Raw genomic sequence first — 20,981 nt, 5'->3', positions numbered from 1 at the left:
CTTGGTCCAGTCCTGGACTTGTGACAGTGGACCTTCAGGTAAAAGAATCTCCCATTCTAAAGAAAACAGACTAAACAATAACATGCTATACTTGCAAAGTGCTTCAGATACCCTACCTGATCTGATCATCATCCTGTTAGCACCCAAACTTAGAATGTAGTAGAGAGAGTGCTGGGCTTTTTCAGGAAGACCCAGATTCAAATCCTGCCTTGACTTTCTATTAGATGTGGGACCCTAAACGTAATCAGTTAAACTGAGTCTCAATTTCTCTGCATGTAAAAGTTGAGATATAGCATGTGTTGTTGTTCAGTCATTTCAGCCGTGTCTAACTCTTCATGACCCCATTTGGGGTTTCCTTGGCAAAGATACTGGAGTGGTTTGTCATTACCTTCTCCAGTTCACTTTATAGAGAAAGAAACTGAGGCAATCAAGGCTAAGTGACTTGCCCAGGGTCACCCAGCTACTAAGTATCTGAGGCCAGATTTTGACTCAGGAAGATGAATCTTCCTGACTCCAGGCCCAGCACTGTATCCTTTGAACCACTTACCTGCCCCATGATAGCATCTATGTCACAGGATTTACTGATGAACAAGAGAAATAAGGCATATTAAGTGCTTTGCAAACCTTAGTCTTAGGGCAATTTTAAGCTTTAATGAGTAAAATTTTCAACTTAGTTCAGTATTAAGCTATTAAAGCTTAATATAGTTATTTGAAATATCAAAACAACACTGCACTAAGACTTTTGGGATACCCTGTATAAACCTGAGCCACCACCGCCACCATCATCATCATTCTTGGTGGTTAAAGCAACAGGCTCCTCACATTCCTTCTTGCCCAACTTTGAAAAAAAAAAAAGGTGGTGCTGGGTATATTTTTCCAACTTGACATAGGCTGGGATGGTGGCAGTAATAAAAGTCCCTTATATAAACAAAAACAAACTTCTCTGGGGCTGAGTAGACAGAGGAGGGAGGAAAATGCTTCATAGTGTAGGCCCAAATACAAAATGAACCCCATTCTAATAACAAGGATAATCACTTACATTTGGTACAGTTTGCAAAGTTTTTTCCCACTCAATATCTCACTTGAGAGTCACAAAGTCTGACACAACATGGGCAGTGAAAATATTTTCTCTTTTTTTATTCTTTCACTTAACCACTTTGGCTAGCTTCAGTTCCCTCATCTGCAAAATGGGTTCAATATTAGCATAGGCATGAGAGGTTTGTTATAAAGATCGAATGAGATAATATATATAAATCACTTAGTCAACTTTAAAGTGCTGTATAAATCCTAGCATTACTAATAATTATTCCTATGCCTCCTATACTTCCCCATGCTCCATCCCAACCTCTCTGCAGAAGTGTGAGGTCCACTGCTAGGTAATGATATGTAGATTTTCAGACTTTTTTGGGATATATTGATCAGTTTTGCTAATAGCCTTCCCCCCACCCTTTTCATTTTTTTTTCTTTTAAGAAAATTGTTATATGGGCTGGCTCTCTAGGAAGGATGAACAAGAGGAAAACAAGGGAAATGTGTGTCATGTGAAAACAAGATATTAATAAAAATGTATTTTTAAAAGATAGTCTTGGGGGCAGCTAGGTGGCTCAGTGGATAAAGCACCGGCCCTGGATTCAGGAGTACCTGAGTTCAAATCCAGCCTCAGACACTTGGCACGTACTAGCTGTGTGACCCTGAGCAAGTCACTTAACCTCCACTGCCCCACAAAAAAAAAAAAAAAAAGATAGTCTTAGAAGCCTCACATTCTAAAACCCTCAATTAACACCTAAGTATTTGGAAAAGACCTTAGAGAACAGAAAATGAAACATCTACATTTCACAGATGGGGAAATAAAGTCTCAAAGAAAACAAATCTTTCAAATTATTGTTTTTTTTCTTTAGGAAAGCCACAGAGGTTTGCTTCTCTACAACTAAATCTGAATGGAAAAAAACCAGACCATTACTGGATTATGTTACTTCTATCCTCCAGCAAAGAAGCACCCCTCCCCAAACCCCCTAAAACTCCTAGCTTCTCTCCTCCCCTGCTCAACACTGGGATGGGGTTAGGATAGAGTCAAAGATCACAAAGCAGAGGCAAGATTACTGACCAAGGGTGAATTGGTACAAACTGGGCCTGTGAGATGGCTTTAACAAAAGGTACCTGGTCTGGGAATTCTAGGCTGCTCTGGGAACCCTGTGTATAGGTGGTAGAATTCTGGGAGGATTAAAGACAATATCTTCCCAGTGGCTACAAACAAATGAGTATTTTCCCTGCTTATCAGTGAGTCGTTTTGAGGACGGAATTTCTAGGCCTATTGATGTCCCATTGCCCAGCCTGTTGAGCCGGTATTACTAGTTAGTTTGATGAGGCTAAGAAATTTCATCGACTCAGGGTATGCCTTTACTGTGGTACAGAACTTTATAGAGAAGCATTAGAGGATAGGAGAAAGGGTACAAGATTCAGACTCAGGAGACCTGGGTTTGAATCTCAATTCTGTTTCTTTAGTATCTGTGTGATCCTGGGCAAATCACTTAACTCCTCCAGGCCTCAGTTTCTGGTTCTGTAAGGCTGCCATGATTTTGTGGTCCAGCAATGATCTTTCAAAGCACTTTTGCAAGCAACATAACAGGGAAGGATGATTGTGCCCATCTGATAGATGAGGGAACTGAGGCTGGGAGGTCATAACTCACAATGGTGAAACTCAAACCCAGGTCTTCTGAGTAGTAGTCTCTTTTTGAAAGACAATAAGGGGGCAGTTAGGTGGCACGGTGGATAAAGCATCAGCCTTGGATTCAGGAGTACCTGAGTTCAAATCTGGCCTCAGACACTTGACAATTACTAACTGTGTGACCCTAGGCAAGTCACTTAACCCCCATTACTCCACCAAAAAAAAAAAGTGAAATAAAATAGATTAAAAAAGAAAGAAAGAAAGAAAGACAATGAGATCAGGCAAAGAGGGATTAAAGGAAGAATACTATAATAGTGGTTGGAATGCAGGGTTTTAGGCCACAATCCACCATTGACTTTTGCTGGGTGACTTGGAAGAAGTTACAAAATTGTTTTGTACCTTAGTTTGCTCATTCGTAAAATGAGGATAGTAATTCTTGCCCTCCCTACCTCACTGGGTTGCTATGCGGATGAAGTAAGACAATGTTTGAGAAAGCCAGCAGCACCATACAAATTAAAGTGGGGAGAGTCATACTGTCTTGGGGCTAGAAATGCCAATGGAGAAATTATCTCAAACTTGTATCTAAGGGTTTCTCCCTCCCTAGTTTCCCCCATGAAGGAAAATCCATATCTCTCCTAAAATTACTGCCATGGTCCAGACTTAAACACTTTTATCCCTGGTAGATTATGGCTCTTCTTTTGTCCTTGAAAGTCACCTTGGAATGTGGTGAAAGCGCCCTATTCTTTTTCTGAATGGAGGTGAATCCCTGGGAAGTTAAACTTGATCCAATATCCCTGCCTCCCCCAAAGTCCCTTTGGTTCTTTCCTTCTCCTCTATGCCAATGAAAAAAGTCAAATAGAGAAGACTGAGGAGACTATTGTAAGCTTAGAACATAATTACTGAAAGGGAACTTGGAACATAGAAAACTGGGCAGACTATGAAAGCCCAGAGCATAGAATGAAAATATGCCAGAGCTACAAGAAACCTCAAAAGAATGTCTAATTCAAACCCCCTTTACTTAGTGGGGTGGGGGGTTCCCTCTGCTCTTTCTGGCTCCATCTTTTCATAGAACAAACCTTCTCATAGTGAGCCCATTTGGGGGGTCAGGGGGGACAATGAGGGTTAAGTGATTTGCCCGTGGTCACACAGCTAGTAAGTGTCTGAGGCTGAATTTGAATTCAGGTCCGCCTGAATCCTGGGTCAGTGGCTTTATCCACTGCACCAGTTAGCTGCTGCCCAGAGCCCATTTCTTTAACTGTAAAACACCAGATCCAGGGTAGGGGATATCACACATTGCTTTTTAAAAATGATCTTCAAGGGATCAACTAGCCTAGAATATATATATTTTTAAATCCAACCTCTTCATTTTTCTCCCCTTGTAGTGCAGGTCACGATAGATCCCCCAGGTTCTATTGGGTCTGCAGACCGGGCTACAGAGCTCGGTGTCCAGGGAGTAGGGCCTATTGTCCCCAGCTCAGGGAACAGGCCCATTGCCTGCTGGGAGCTTTTTTTCCTCTTTACTTCACTGCCAGTAGGAGTTGGGGCTCAGCTCTGGGGAAACAATTGAATGGATACCTAGATGGAGGGAGGCTAGGAAAATTTCCTGTTATGTAAACTTCCACAAAGAGGTCCTGCAGGGACTGCAGTAACACAAAGATAGTTACCGTGACCCGGAATGGTGTAGTAGCTGAAGGCTCCATGCTGGGGCTCCTATCAGAAAGGTTGCTGGGCATGGTGCGCCGCTGCCCCGACCTTTCTTGGGGCGACTCTGCAAACAGAGAGTGAAAAATTAAGTGTAAACACAATGTAAAGAAGGTAATTTGGTATAATGGAAAAGAACATTGAATGGACGAAGGGTCAGAGGACCTGGATTGGAATCCTAGCTTTGCCTCTTACACACCTCTGTAACCTCAGCCTTAATGATCCTATTTTCTCATCTATAAAATGGGGATGATAATCTCCTGGGGCAAGTAGCCTTTTTCTTTGAGCCTGTCTCCCCACCTCCCCTTACTAGCCATGTGATTCTGAGCAAGTTGCTGGGCATTTCTCAGGCTCAGTTGCCTCATCTGTAAAACAAGAATAAAAATAGCACCTACCTCACAGGGTTGTGTGAGGATCAGATAAGATAACATGGAAGTCTTGCAGACCTTAACGCCCTATATCATCGTTAGCTATTATCTCTGAATCTGGCCCGATGGGATGGCCAGAAGCAGCATGGAGGAGGGCAAAGTGCACAGGACTAAAAGTCCAGGTGTTTGCCACTGAACCCAAGCAAGTTGTTTCCTCTCCACAGGCTTCAATTTCCTTTTCTATAAAATGATGACAATAATATTATTAGCACCATTTACCTCATAGGGCTGTCATGAGCAATAGATGAATTAACTGATCCAGGAGCACTTTGGAAGGCTCCTGCCTAATCAATAACTCGCATTTATCGAAACCTTTAAGACTAACCAAGCACTTTCCCCACAATGACCCTGTTACCTAAGTGGTACAAGTTGAATTCCATTTGCTCAAACCATTGGATTTAAGACTTTAAGGAAGGTGTCTCAAAGGACCCTTTTACATATGTAGGCTCATGGAGCCTACATGTAGGCTCAAGTGTTTTTATTCTAAATCTGGTGCTCCTTCCATGACATCATCCTCTATAATTAGCTTTATTTTACAGATGAGGAAACTAAGCTTCAGAAAGTTTCTATGATTTGCCCAAAGTCACACAATTAATAAGTGTAAGGGCAAGGATTTCAACTCAGTTCCTCTAGACCACTCGCTGTACCCCTGTCTTGCACGATATAATTTTTTTTCTCATATCTAACCCATGATTTCATCAAAATGGGGAGCTCTAAGTGAGGAACTCCCTCTGCCAATACAGATTGTAAAGTTCTCTGAGACAGTGTCTGAAGAGAGTTGCCTGGGATAATGAGAGGTTAAATGATTTCTCTGACAAAGCCAGAATGTGGCAGAGGCTGGGTTCCAACTCAGGGGTTTCTGAACACCCATCCTCCATCCATTTCTTCCCATTGCCTCTCCTACCATTGACATGTAAGTGATCTTCATAGCAATAAAAACTTTAAGCTTGACTGGAAGAAAAAGACAAAGGACATCATTTCCTCCACCCAGAAGGAAACACATAGAAACACACACAAGTATATCCAATCACCACATTACTCTACTCTGAGAGAAGCTTTTTCAAGAGCCTGAGACAGGTTTATTTTGGGAGCTTTCCACACTTCTCGGTCGAATCTCCTGGAACCTGCCTGATGTGGGACTCTAATGACTGCAGAAACAGCTGAGCCTGAGGTTCCAGTTCATAACAGTAGCCCCCATTTCCATCTTGCTTTGCAGTTTACAAGGCACCTTCCTCTCAACCACACTGTGAAAGATAGCAAGTACCAGCATCATTATACCCATGTTAATGGGTGAGGAAACTGAGTCCCAGAGTTATTACTCATCCAAGGACACATACTAAAATCAGACTGGTTCAGAGGCTGGTCTTCTAAGACCAGAATTTGTCCCACTTTTCCATATTCCTTTTCAGATCTTATCAATGATTCCTGAAGTTGAAGACTGAAAAGATGAATAATTACATCAACTTCCATTTCCATAACAATTTAAAAAAATGTTTTTTTTAAGTGAGGCAATTGGGGCCAAGTGACTTGCCCAGGGTCACAAAGCCAGCAAGTGTCAAGTGTCTGAGGTCGGACTTGAACTCAGGTACTCCTGACTCCAGGGCCAGTTCTCTATCCACTGCGCCACCTAGCTGCCCCTCCATAACATTTTTTGTTTGTTTTGGTTTTTTTGTTTTTGCAGGGCAATGGGGGTTAAGTGACTTGCCCAGGGTCACACAGCTAGCAAATGTTAAGTGTCTGAGGCCGGATTTGAACCCAGGTACTCCTGACTCCAGGGCCGGTGCTCTATCCACTGTGCCACCTAGCCGCCCCCCCTCCATAACATTTTAAGGATTGTGAAGCATGTTCCAGGCCACAAGCCTATGATATAAGTAGTACTGGTATTACTCCCATTTCACAAGTAAGGAAAATGAGGTTCAGAGAGACACAAAATCACACACTAAATCAGTAGTGTCAGACCCACAATTCAAACTCAGAGCTCTCCTGATGCCTATGGTCATAACAGATGTTTTAAGGAGGTAAAAACCACTGCCAGAAAAGATTTCTTTCTAGGGGATAAATAGGATGAATGTATGGACCAAGTTGTGGCAGGAGGGAACTCCCTGAGGCCTAGCCCTATGGGCTATGGGGAACATATGGCATGAATGACAAAGCTAACAAGCCCCAGGTCACCTGTGTGGTCAAACCCCCAGGTGCCTCTGTCTCAAAGATACCCACCCACAGTTCTTGTGTGCCCTGAAACTGAAGTCAATCACAACTAGGGATAATTGTCACTTAGAGCCAGGAGGCCACATGATAAAAGCAGTGGATCTGGAATCAGAGAAGCTAGGTCCAAATTTTGTTTCAAAAGTCACACTTATGAACTGTGTGACTGTAAGCAGGTTACTTAACATTGAAAGGCTTCTGTTTTCTCATTTGTAAAAAATGGACAATATCTTTAGCACCAACTCCATAAGCTAAAATAAGATAATCCATGTAAAATGTTTTGTGTGACCATGGGCAAGTGACTTTACTTCTCCAGTCTCCTCATCCGTATAACTGAGGGTGGAGAAGAGTTGGGCTACATAACCTCTGAGGTTCTGTTCATCTCTAAAGACCATGGTACAATGATATCTAACCTGTCACAGCATGAGGCTCTTGGGTGGCATGAGAGAGTCAGGGTCAGGATTTCCATGCACTCCCCTTCTCCTATCCCATAACCTCCTTGGTTTGTACAACATGACCCTCCCACCCCAAACATCCCCCAACTACAGCTACCGTGATACCTCTCAGGGTACTGTCTAGAGGGAAGACAGACCCATTATTCCAGATATGAGGTGTGTGTTTGCCTACGTGACAAAGAGGCCCTTTGGTGCCTCTTGTAATGCAGGTTCAACCAACATCAACCTGTCCTGCATAGTCCATCTTTCTCCCTTAATAGTCGATTCAAATCAATTTAATAAAACATTTATTAAATCCACATTATATATGCCTCTTCTGATATACTCTTTCAGTGTCTCAGTATGACTTGGAGGTAACTCGGGGTTTTCTAAGACTATGTCGGCACAATCTTTGGCAGGTCCTTCCAAGCCATAAGGGCTTCATAGACAGTCCTAGCAATGAGCAGCCTGTGCTTGTCAAATGAAGACCAGCTCAAGTAATCTTAAACCTATGCCCACAGGGTTGATAAATCTTTTGGGTCACGGTAACTCATGAAGACCATCCATGAAATGACTCTATTCTGCACTGCTGATGGAAAGACTCACAAGGAAGTCAACCACCACCACAGGTTCTTATCCCCCCTTGTAAAAGACTCCTAACTGATCTTCCTTCCTCAAGTCTGTCCCCTCCACATGACTGCCAAAAGAATATTCCTGATCTGAACACATCATCCCCTCCCTTCCACATTATCTCTCCCCAACCCCCCCCCCCCCATCATTCAAAAAGCTCCAGTGACTCCCTATTGTCCAGAAGATCGAATACAAACTCTTCTGTTTAGCATTTAAAAGGCTTCACAATCGGGTTCCAACTTTCCTTTCCAGGTGTATTACAAGTTCCTGACTAGAGCTGTCTTTCCAAGCAGTGAAACATTCAGCTCATCAGTCAGCCAGTCAACAAGCACTTATTCAGTGCTTACTATAGGCCAGACACTGTGCTAAGCACTCAAGGTATAAAGAAAGGCAAAAACATGCTCCCTGACCTTGAGCAGTGCACCTTGTAATGCAGGAAACAACATGAAAACATGGACATACAAGATGTCTACAAAATAGATGGAAGGTTATATCAGAGAGGAAAATACAGGCAGCTGAGGGAATGGAAAAGGCTTCCTACGCAAAGTGGGACTGGAGCTGAGACTTGAAAGAAGCCAGGGAATTTAAGGTGGAGATAAGGAAGGACAATATTTTAGACATGGGGGACAGTTGCAAAGACATGAAGATGAGAAATAGGAATATTGTGCTCACGGAACAGCAAATGGGGTAGTGTAACTAGCCCACTGTGTGTGTGGAGGGGAATAAAAAGTAAGAATACTGGAAAGGTAGGAAGGAGGCAGGTGTTAAAGAAGTTTAAATGCCAAACAGAGGAGTTTCTATTGGATCCTCCCTCCTGGGCAGCCTCTGCTAAGTAAAAATCCCCAGAACATGATTAATCACTTAGGAGAGCCACAAACCTTCCAGATCTCTGAACGATGACATGGATCACTTAGAAACAAGTGAAGCCCGTGTCTTGACAAGAGGATTAACAGCATCTTCCCAGATGGAACCGAGTAGTGGCAGTCACATCATCCCCATGATCCAATATGTCCAGATTAGCCCAGATAGGGCAAAGGAACAACAGTTTCAAATCAATAACTACTCCCTCTCCCTTGGCAAAACACCAACTCTCACCCTATAAGCTGGGAAACTTGGATCATTCCCGGGATCCAGGTTCATACTGATGTCTGACCTCCTTCTAACAGTGCCCATTCTAATCACAGAAGCTCAGAATGGACCTGGAACCCAACCTTCAATCAATCAATCAATCAATCAACAAGCATTGAGCAAACAATTATTATGTGGGAGAAGCACCAGCAATACAAAGAAAGGCAAAAACACAAAAATAATGCCTGCCTCCAAGAAGCTTACACACTAATGCGGGAGAAACAATGTAAATTCAAAGATATATGCTAAGTAGAAGGAAAGTGACTTAGAGGGGAAGGAAAGCTTAAGTGACTGGGAAGATGCCAAAAAGCCTCCTGCAGAAGAGGGTACTTGAGTTAAGACTTAGAGGAAGTCTTGCTATCAAGAGGTAAAGGTGAGGAGGGAGTTATTGCATGCACATGGGACCACTGGTGCCAAGAGATAGGAATGTCACATGTGAGGAACAAACAGGTTATTGGGTTTGGATCATAATGTGTGTTCAGGGATCTACAGGCTAAAAAGACTAGATATATAGAAAGGTTCTGGGTTGTAAAGAGCTTGAAACACACCCCACAACGGGATTGTATATGTGATGCTGAGAGTAATCAGGTGCTACAGGAATTTATAGAGTTGAGGGATGAGGGGAAAAGATATGGTCTACATGGTAGGAAAATCATTGTGGTACCTGTGTGGAGGGTATATTGGAGTAGGAAGAGATGAGAGGTGATAAATGAGAGGTGATAAGACCTGAACTAGGGAGCACCTGTGTGAATAGAAGGAAATGTATATAAAAGATCTTTTGATGGCCCAGATGACAATATTTGATGATGAATAGGAATATAGCACGAGTTCAAGTGAGGAGTTGAAGATGACACCAAGGTTGCATGACAGACTAGAACAATGTCCTCAACAATATGAAGGAAGTTCTGAAATGGGGGGGGGGGGAAGGAATTTGAAGGGAAGGGTAATGAATTCTGTTTTGGATGTGTTGGTTTTGAGATGCCTATGGGACGTCCAGTTTAAAATGTCCAATAGGCAGTTAGTGATGTGGGAAAGGAGCTCAATAGAGAGACTACGACTGGATAGATAGATTGGGGAATGAATTTTCTGCATAGAAATGATAACAACCTATGGGAATTGATAAGGGTCGAAAAGGAGATAATATAAGCTGGTAAACTTAATTTTTACAGTTTTAATTGCAATAAAACTTTTAAAATGTGAAAACATTCTTAGTTCTCAGGATGCATAAAAATAGGCAGTGGTTTTCCAACTCCTAGTACAGAGAGAAATGAGAAGAAGCCTCAGGACAAAGCCTAGGGGAACACCCACAGCTTAGGAATGTGTCAAAGATAAAGATCCAGTTCAGGGAACCACTGGGTATGCAACATACCCAGTGAGTGGCCATCCAGCCTCCACTTGAAGACCTGCAGTAAGGGGGAGTCTATTAATTCCCAAGACAGTCCAGTCTTCTTTTGGATAGTTCTGTTCATTAGAAAGTCATTCCTGGGGCAGCTAGGTGGCACAGTGAATAGAGCACCAGCCCTGGAGTCAGGAGTACCTGAGTTCAAATCTGGCCTCAGACACTTAACACTTACTAGCTGTGTGACCCTGGGCAAGTCACTTAACCCCAATTGCCTCACCCAAAAAAAAAAAAAAAAGTCATTCCTTACAATCAATAAATCAAGCAACAAGCATTAATTGTCTACGTCTCTGCAATGCAAAACTGCCAGCCACTGCTCCTAGTTCTACTCTTTGGGACCAAGCAGAACAGGCCTAATCCCTCTTCCATGACAGCACTTCAAATACTTGAATTCTTCCAAACGTCATCAAGCACAATTCTCCTCTATAACAAGTATACACCTGACAGGCTGGAAGCCTTCTCTCTGGTTTGTTTAATATCTCAAGTTTACCAATGTACCTCTCAGACTGACCATCAAGTGTTTCTCATTCCATGATCAATTTACACCCTTCTGCAATCATACATGTCTCTAAATAATATCTTTTATGCCATTTTTGATGTGTCATCATTGTGTACACACACATACGTGTACATATTTCATGTGTGTATTCATTTATTTATTTGTTTGTTTTGTGGGGCAATGAGGGTTAAGTGACTTGCCCAGGGTCACACAGCTAGTAAGTGTCAAGTGTCTGAGGCCGCATTTGAACTCAGGTCCTCCTGAAACCAGAGTCAGTGCTCTATCTACAGTGCTACCTAGCTGCCCCCTATGTACATATATTTAAAGGATGTGGATGTTTGTACACAGAGAGAGACAGACAGAGATAGATAGATAGATAGATAGATAGATAGATAGATAGATAGATAGATAGATAGATAGATAGATAGATAGATAGATAGATATCTTTCCATGGCTACAAATATTTCAAAAGCTCACCTTGAACAAATTACTATACTACGCTTCTTAAAGACAAGGATTGTATAATTATTTATTTTCTATCTCCTTAAGTTTACCATAAGTTCTCACATATAGTAGGTGTTTTACAAACCTTTCAATTAAATTGACAATCCAAGGGTACCTTTTCAAAGCTTCTCTATCTCCTATCCCCACTCCAGTTTTCTGTACCTTTCTCTTCTGAGGGTCTAGAGTTTTTCTATCAGGGAGGCAAGAGTCCAACAAAGTCTTTCAAATGGAAATAATGGCTTTTCTTTAAGGTTCAGAAAGGGTAAAGTAATGTACTCAATGTCACATAGTGACCATAGCAGAAGCAAGATTAGGGAAAGGACAACATTCAACCCAAAGCAATAAAATGCCGATGAAACAGTGGTAAGACCACTAAATTAAGAGTCAGGAAACATGGATGTAAAACTTGGCTTTGCCAATAACTAATAATGTGACCTTGAGAAAAGTCATTTTCCCTCTCTGGGCCCCAGTTTCCCCATCTGTAAATTGAAGGCATTAAAAAAGATGATCTCAGAATGATCATTTTAGTCTTTCTAGCACTAACAAACTAAAGAAGCCAGAATTCTGGACCTAATTGCTGTATGGTTCAGTAACCTTCAAACAGAAGAAAATTCTGTTGCCAAGCAAAAAGTAGAACTCATTGTCTTAGGTAATCATCTGATTTGGACTGCTTAGGGCACTGTGCATGATTCAAAGTGGCCTAACCTCCCTCCTGGATGAATAACTGACCCAACAACATTGTCTTTTGAAGAGGCTACAGAGTCTCTCCTGAGTTCTTTTAATTTATGGGTAAGCACTTTAGTAGGATGGAGAAATCCAAGAGAGAGTCTGGAAAGAAGCTGCTTTGGCCAGCACCTCCCTCAATGAAACATTTTATAAATGTCCAGGCCAGTGAGGTGGTGATGAAATAAGGAGTTCTTCATGGCTGTGTATTTACACATATTTGCTTCGTAGTCATCAGTTTGAAGCAGGAAGGTGCCTTTAAGGTCATCCAGTCCAATCCCTCATTTTACAAATGAAGAAACTGAAACCACAGGAATTGATGTGACTTCCCCAAAGTCACATGGTTACTACGTGGCAGAACTGGGATTCTAACCCAAGTCTGCAGATACCAAAACCAGCACTCTTTCCCCACCATATCTACACAGTTGAAATGCTACCTCATCTCGCCCCAACCCAGAGCTTACAGGAGTGGCTCAGTACACAGAAGAATTAATTTTCATGCTCTCCCTAGTCAGTGATGAATTTGCACCTTAGACCTCACATAGCCCTTTATTTTCCACCTCTCTAATTCATAAGGGACTTCCCATGTAATATATCATGTATTAGGTTTATCTGTGTTTGTGTCTTATTCCTATGCTAAACTGAACTTCTCAAAGGCAGAGGCTGTATTATTCCTAAATCTTGAATCCTTCTCCAGTACTCAGCTCAGGTCTCTGCATACAATAAGCACTTAATATTCATTTGTGGATGAATGAGTGAATGAATAATGAATGGCAAGCACAGTTGCCTGCCATAATTCCGGAGAGGTCAAGATCTTGTTTTGGGGGATTTCACTGAAACAAATGTTGCATTACTTCATGAAAGGAAACTGCACACTCTCTGCCAGACAGCTTTAGAAACCTTTTGATGACCTAAGCATACTTAAGCAGGAATCAGTATTCTGATTCCTGGACCACCTGGACATCCACAGGTGTTTATAAAAGCAACAAAGCCCATACATTCTAGGGACTCAGGTGATGGCATTTAATAATAATACTTCAAAAGGTCTGTGATTTTGTGGTCCCTGCCCCCATCAAATCAGTCGGAAACTCCTCCATTACCTAATACCTGGTCTTCCTGGGTTGTTGTGGCCCAAAAGATTTATCTACTAGTTGCCAGTGGTGATGAGCCTTCATATAATAACTGGGCTCTTTGACAACAGATACACATGGTCCATCCCTACCCAGCTTGACCTCAAAGCACCAAAGCACGGTAAAACCAGCATGCTTTGCTAATGTGGCCTTCAAAGAGTCATTTCCTAGATGCCATATGATAATGGAAAGATGACTTTGTTGGAAGGTTACAAAGTAACTGTAATGAGGGTAACTAGGTGGCACGGTGCATAGAGTACAGGACCTAGAGCCAAGAACTCATCTTCATGAATTCAAATATGGCTTCAGATGCTTACTAGCTATGTTACCCTGGGCAAGTCACTTAACCCTGTTTGACTCAGTTTCTTCATCTATAAAATGAGCTGGAGAAGGAAATGGCAAACCAATCCAGTATCTTTGCCAAGAAAATCTCAAATGAGGTCATGAAGAGTCAAACATAAACTGAAAAATCAAAAAAACAACTGAACAACAAAGTCAGCATTGTAATAATTTCACCTTACATTTGCAGTCATTCGTAGCTTTGAATTCTCACCTCTATTACTGTATCTATCAAGGAAAATTGATATAGCAGAAATAGCATACATCTTGGAGCCAAAAGACCTGGGTCCAAATGCTGACTTTACTAATTACTCTATGTGTGTCCTTGGGTAAGTCTTTTTATCCTCTCTAGACTTTAATTTCCTCATCTGTCAAATCAATTGAACTGGATCATCAGTAGGTTGCCTTCAAGTTCTGAATCCCATGATGCTGTGATCAGGTCTTCCCAGTATCCTTATATTGCGAATGACCCTTCCTCCTACCTACACCCACAACTCCAATGGCTTAGAATGAGTGCAAATAGCACTTGTTTTATGTTCTGGCTGGAACCTTAGAGGGCCTTCCTCTCCCAGAATGATATTTTTGTGATAGTAAATTGGGCCATCTTTTGTTTCATTTCTGACCTAGCCCCTAGTCACTGGATGGGCATTGTCTTACACAAATTGAGGCCTGGGAAAGACTTTAATTTAGAAAGGTCAAGCTCATCCACTGCATCTGGGGCCATCCCAGTCCTCTTGATCTTGTCTTGCCACAGAATTCTGCAGAAGAAAGTGAGTGATAACTTTGTGCAGCTCGGCCTCACTTCAATCCAAATCAGGAGCAAGTCAAGACATCACCCATGATGATGTCACTGATCTTCAAGAATGAAGGATACATTCAGAAAAAGAATTATGGAGTCTGAATGCAGACCGAAACATACTATTTTCACTTTTGTTGTTGCTTTTTTGTTCTTGTTCTTGTTTATTCTTTCTTGTGTTTTTTTTCCCCTTTTGTTCTGATTAATGTGGAAATGTTTAACATGATTATAATATATAACCTATATCAAATTGCTTGCTGGCCTCAGGAGTGGGGAGGGAAGGGAAGATGGGAGAAAAATCTGAAACTCAAAAAATATCTTTACGTGTAATTGAGAAAAATTAAAAATAAAATTTAAATTAAAAAAAAAGAATGAAGAACCACTACCAATGACAACAACTACACCAACAGCAACTCCAATCTCTCTCTAGTCTCCTTCCTATCCTCTGAAGCTCAGGTTAAATGCTCCCTTCTCCAAAAGAGGACCCCCCCCCCAATGCTGCTCCAGATGAAAGTGACCATTCCTTCATCTGATCTCAAAGTCTTTTCTACATGTCATTTATTTTCATAGTCTAATTTGTGCTATTTATTTATAAAAGTGCCTCATCAATCTCCAGATGCTGGGTCTTTTCTAGTCTACTGGGTACTACTTAAAAAATCAAAATCAAGCAATCTCAGGATCCTAGAATTACAGAAGTTTAGAGCCAGAAGGGATCCTAAAAAGTAATTTTGTCCAAACTATTCATTTTACAGATGAGTAAGCTGAAGCAAGGAAACTTGCCCAATGAGCTAGTGGAAGAGATATGTAGTATAATGGAAGGAGCACTGGATTTAGAATACCCAACATGCCCCCAAAGTCCCCGAGTTTAAATTCCATCTTTGCCTACTTACATTACCCCTAGTCTTGGGGCCTATTCTCAGTACTGGTCCATCCATATATCATGCTTCTACATTCCTTAGCCATTTGTATGCCTTCCAAGATACCCCCTGAGCACCTGTCCTTGCCCTCTTATAGGGATAACTTCTCCCTATGAGTCACCAAATTCCTTCTCCACCACCTGCCTTGATCTGGCTGGCCATAGATAGATACCTTTCCTTCCATAGTATCATAGGATTTTGAACTGGAATTGGGGGCCTTAGGAATGATATAATATAACCCTCTCATTTTAAAGATAAATAAACTGATCCCAAAGGGGGGACATGACTTGCCTAATATCACAGAGCAAGGAGGATCTTCATTTGACCACTGGGCAAATTAAAGCCTAAAAGGATTAGAATCAGTCTCTCAGGTTCTCACCTAGTTTGTGGCAGAGACAGAGTTAGAAAACCAGCACACAGCAATCCCTTCATGCTTGTCAAAGGAAAAGAACAAATGAATAAATGAATGAGCTCATCAAGACCCTTGAGAGACAGGGTAAGGACTGCTAACATCATTTGGTGGATGAGAAAAATGAAGCAGTGCATAGCCATACACATCTGTCTGTGATGTATCTTACAACATGTTGCAGTTGATGGCCACTGATGGGCTGGGGTCCAACATGAGCTAGGAGACTAGCTAATGCTCCATGTAAAGTGAAATACCAGCAGCACCTGCTTGAGGCTGATTTGCTTTTTGGACTGTGTCTTCTTGAACTGACCAGGGACGTTAACCTCTTTGCCAAAGGACTTTCTGCTGCTTGGGATTATGTTGAACTTCAGCCAGCACATCTGGCTAATGCTGGACACAGGCCTATTGGGAAATGTTGGCCATAACATAATAGGAGTTTGATCATGCCTGGTATGGGTGGATAGATAGTCTTCCCTGATCACACCAGCACACCTTCCTTTCCCTTGTCTCCCCCTTCTCTTATAAAATTTCTAGTCTACCTATACAATTTAATAAGTAATTGTTCTCTGATTCATAAAATGCCAAGATGAAAGGGACCTTAGAGACCATCCTGTCCAACCTCATTTTATAGGTAAGGAAAATTGAGGCCCAAAGGCCCAAAGAGAAATGACTTACCCAAGGTTACACAACCAATTATTGGCAGAACTAGCTGGAAGTTAAAAGAGAGAAGTGGATTTCAACCTTCATCTGCCCAGAGATAGCCCCACCAAAAATAAATAAATAAAATAAAATAAACCCAGTTTCATGTAAATGCTGCTAGCTCTGTTGCCATGGATACCCCCTAATCATGAAGAATGACTGTTACCAGTTCCCATGGCAACCCAGTGGCCTCAGGAACATCCTGTAATTCCAGGCCAGACAACACATTTCAGTTCATGGGCACTGCCCACAGATGAGGGTCTGAGAACAAGAGAAAAGGCTGCCCTTCTCTTCCTCCAAGGAGGAATGCACCCTTAGGGTCCTCGCAGGAGAACAGAGCACAAGGACCATACTTAACGTATGGTCTAAATGGAGTCTAAAATGTCCAGGGGGCAAAAAGTGTAGAAAATGTTCAGCTGATTACCAGTCATCTGATGACCAAGAATCAGGGTAGAGTGACAGGACTGAGCCACTGACCCACAATGGGCCTTTGCAAATCCACATAACTTCTCAGTGACTTATAGAGAGTTAAGAACAATGACCTGGAAGTCAGGAAGTCCAGGTCCAACTCCCAACTGAGTCTTTAACTTGCTATATGACCACGGTGAAAGCAACCCCCTCTCTGGGCTGCAGTTTCCTCCTCTTGTCAAATGAAGGGATTAAGTGAGATGATTGCTTCCAACCTTAAGAGTCTACATGAGCTGTATCTTAGGGATCTAACCTGACCCTGTGCAAGTCAACATTTTTATTGGTGGTTTCAATGAGCCCTAGAAGGCATGCTTGTTAAATCTGAAGATGACTCCAAGGAATTGCTGACACATTGAATGACAGTCAAGATTCAAAAAAGATCTTAATAGACTATAGCCCTCAACTAGGCAGCTTGGTGGAGCAATGAATAGAGTGGCAGGTTGGAGTCAGGAAGACATGAGTTCAAATCCCTCCTCTGATGTATTTACTAGCTTTATGACCCCAAGCAAGTCATTTACCTTCCCCCAGCCTCAGTTTCCTCTTCTGTAAAATGGGGATAATAATAGCACCTACTTCCCATGTTGTTGTGAAGATCAATTAATATACTATTTCTAAAGCACTTAGCACATGTAGTAGGAGCCATATAAATGTTTATTTCCTCCCTTCTTTCCTTAGCCAAATAGAAGTAGATGAAGTATCTAACCTAATCTGACCTTTTATCAACAACAGCAATAATAGTGAGCATTTATAACATGCTTTAAGGTTTGCAAATATCATCTCATTTGATCGTCACGACAACCCTCCAAAGTAGGTGCCCAGAGTCACACAGTTCATAAATATCTAAGGCAAGATTTGAACTCAGGTTCTCCAGACTCTAAATCCAGTGACTTCTATCCATTGTACCACCTTGTAGTGTGGGTTAAACTTAGTTTCATAACAGCAGGGGCAGCTAGGTGGCGCAGCCCTGGATTCAGAAGGACCTGAGTTCAAATCCAGCATCAGACACTTAAGACTTACTAGTTGTGTGACCCTGGGCAAGTCACTTAACCCCAACTGCCTCACACACACAAAAAAGTTTCATAACAGCATCTACCTCAGAAGGTTGTGAGACTTGAATGAGAGAAAATCTGTAAAGGCCCTTAGCTCAGTGCCTGGCATGTAGTAGGTACTATATAAATGCTTATTCTATTCCACCAGGACTGTGAGAGGATTGGAGAATATGCCATATGATAGGCTCAAAGTAAGTGGGCATGTTCCAAAGATGAGATTCCATCATGCTCTGGGATTCTCTGGTTCTAAGAGGAACAGAGAATGAAGCCCTTCTCCAATAAGTCTCTCAGTCCACTTTTGCAGAGACCTTCTAAAAGAGGCTGAGTGCAGCAACTTTTTCTCACCTATTATTCCCTGGGCATTCCCTGGTACCTCCTCTGATGGACTCACAAGGATTTAGGAAAACAATACAGAGTCACAGTCAAAGAACGGACCCGTTCCAACTAAGAACTTGACTTCCTTTGGGGGCACTGCTCCCCCTTTGTCTCCCATCTGAATCCTAGTTTTCAGAATACTGGGTTATCAAGCCAGGAAGAAAAGGAGGGTAAAGATGCCTAAGAGCTGGTATTATCATTTCTAGACCTATCCTATTAGAATCAAGATTACACCCTGTGATTAGTCCCCTTCCCCTCGGTGAAGAATGGATAATAATAATAATTAATATTTAGTATAATAATACCTTACATTTATATAGTATTTCTAACTTTGCAAAGTACCTTTATAGCTATTATCTCATTTGATCTTGAGGCACAGAGAGGTTGTGACTTGCCTAAAATCACACAGTAAGCTGGGGTTAGAGTTAGGACCCAACTTTGGGCTCCTTTACTGAGGACTTTTGGCCTGGGCCACCAATTTGTGAGTTCTGACTCTCTTTGTGGCTACAGGATAGAATCACAGACTTTTGAATTGAAAGGGACCACAGAGATCAACCCACTTGACTTTATTTGTTTTATAGATGGGTAAACTGAGGCTCAGAGATGTAAAGAGACCTTCCAAACTAACTTGCTCTAGGACATTAGAAAAGGCACTCCTTCTCTGGGCTAGTTTCTTCCTCTGTTAAAAGTATAGATTAGGTTAGATACAGTTTTCATTCTACATACCCTGTACAATCACTGACATCACACTAATTCTCTTTCTGGAGAAAACATCTCCCACACCCATTTCCCCTGATCCCTTCTAGCCACAGAAAACCCCCACCCCCATTGTCTTCCTCCTAGATCCCTGTAGCTCCAAGACCCCGGGCTCCTCAATTCAGTCTTTTCAATTTCGATGGCATGTGTCAGCACATCAAATCCAAGGTCTGAGAAGAAGAAAGCCAGCCCCAGAGCCAACAGTGAGACTGTCAGGAAGAAATGGGGAAGGGAAAAGCAAAAGGCAAACAGGGTTTCTTTCGGAAAACACAAGCCACAAAACTGCTTCTCAGGCAGCAGCAGCTGTCAGAGACAACAGAGAAGACTTGGAGAAGGTGGGACAAAGACTTACTCCAAATAAAAAAGTTGTATGGCATGAGAGGCAGCAGAGTGAGGTGGAAAGGTTACTATTCTGCAAATCTGGAGACTTGGATTCAAATCCTGACCCTGTCACTTACTAGGATATAAGACCTTCAGCAAGTTCTTTGACCTCCACAGGCTTGTTTCTTTTCTACAACAAACAAACAAACAAACAAAAACGGGATTGATTAACACTTGCAATACCCACCTCAGAAAGGAGAAATCAGCTGGTAAATTGTAAAGTAATCTATAGGGTTTTCTCTACACATATATGTGGTTCATCTGGTTCACAGAGCCAAGAATACATTTTTCAAGCATTGAAAAAAAAAAATATATATATATATACACACATATATGTATATATTTTTCTCTCTTCTATGTCTGTCTTTCCTCTCTCTCCTCTCCTCCTTTCTCTCTTTTACCCTCCCTTTTTCCCTCTCTCCTTCCCTTTTCCCTCTACACCCTTCTCTGTCTCTGTGTCTCTGTCTCTCTTGCTATTGAGATCTCCCTCACACTTCTATATTTTTGCAATCAAATCAGAGGAAATAATGCCACCAAGGTCTGCTTCAAAACTCATGGCCATATGGGCTGATTTTGGACAGATAATTAAATATTGAACAAATGTTGCAGGCCCTCCTCTGGAGTGCGGTGTCTAAAAATAACTGCTCTGCCCTGGCATAGCTCTGGAGTACAAGCACCCCGCTCCCTCAATCCGTTCCTTGGATATTCCCTCCCCGAAGCTACAACTGATTCCATTTCAGTGCTAACATGGGAGGGGGAGGAGGAGAGGGAGAGAGAGGAGGAGGGGGAAGAGGGAAGTAGGAGAGGAGTTAGAGGAAGGACTCTGTGGGACCCTCCCTAAAGAAAAACAAAACCCCAATTCCCCAAGTGAACACCTAATGTTCTGGGCCAGGAAAGGCTCTCCCTTTCCTGATATGTAAAGCAGCCACCCCTAGAAGGATAAAGGGGAAATTACTGGCTTTTGTGAATGTTTAAAAAAAAAAACCTTCACTTTTGAGATAGGTTTATATGGTTTGTTGTGTGTGTTTGTATTTTAAAGACTTAAAGGGGGTGGGGGCAGCTAGGTGACACAGTGGATAGAGGGCTGGGCCTGGAGTCAGGAAGATGCATCTTCTGGAGTTCAAATCTGGCCTCAGACACTTACTAGCTGTGTGACCCTGGACAAGTCACTTAACTTTGTTTACCTCAGTTTCTTCACCTTTAAAATGAGCTGGAGAAGGAAATGACAAACCACTCCAGTATATTGGCCAAGAAAACCCCAAATGTGGTCATGAAGAAACAAACACAACTGAAACAACTCAACAACAAAAGCTTAAACCGTCAAATGAGACTTGCCATGGAGTTGGGC

The 20,981-nt window shown here is 42.0% G+C and overlaps 1 protein-coding gene across 6 annotated transcripts in view; it reads right to left on the bottom strand.

Moving 5' to 3' along the window:
* The window catches only part of LOC122740557 (DAB2 interacting protein), a 336,399-nt gene that overhangs the window by 194,326 nt on the left and 121,092 nt on the right, over positions 1 to 20,981 (bottom strand). For all 6 annotated transcript variants that reach the window (XM_043982899.1, XM_043982902.1, XM_043982900.1 and 3 more), the window contains exon 2: positions 4,328 to 4,431. In XM_043982899.1, coding sequence (XP_043838834.1) covers positions 4,328 to 4,431 — 104 coding nt within the window. The remainder of the gene's footprint in view (positions 1 to 4,327; positions 4,432 to 20,981) is intronic.

Source organism: Dromiciops gliroides, chromosome 2 (assembly GCF_019393635.1).
Source record: "Dromiciops gliroides isolate mDroGli1 chromosome 2, mDroGli1.pri, whole genome shotgun sequence".
Taxonomy (NCBI): domain Eukaryota; kingdom Metazoa; phylum Chordata; class Mammalia; order Microbiotheria; family Microbiotheriidae; genus Dromiciops; species Dromiciops gliroides.
Note: the sequence above shows the minus strand (reverse complement) of the source record. Positions and strands in the feature narration are given on the sequence as shown.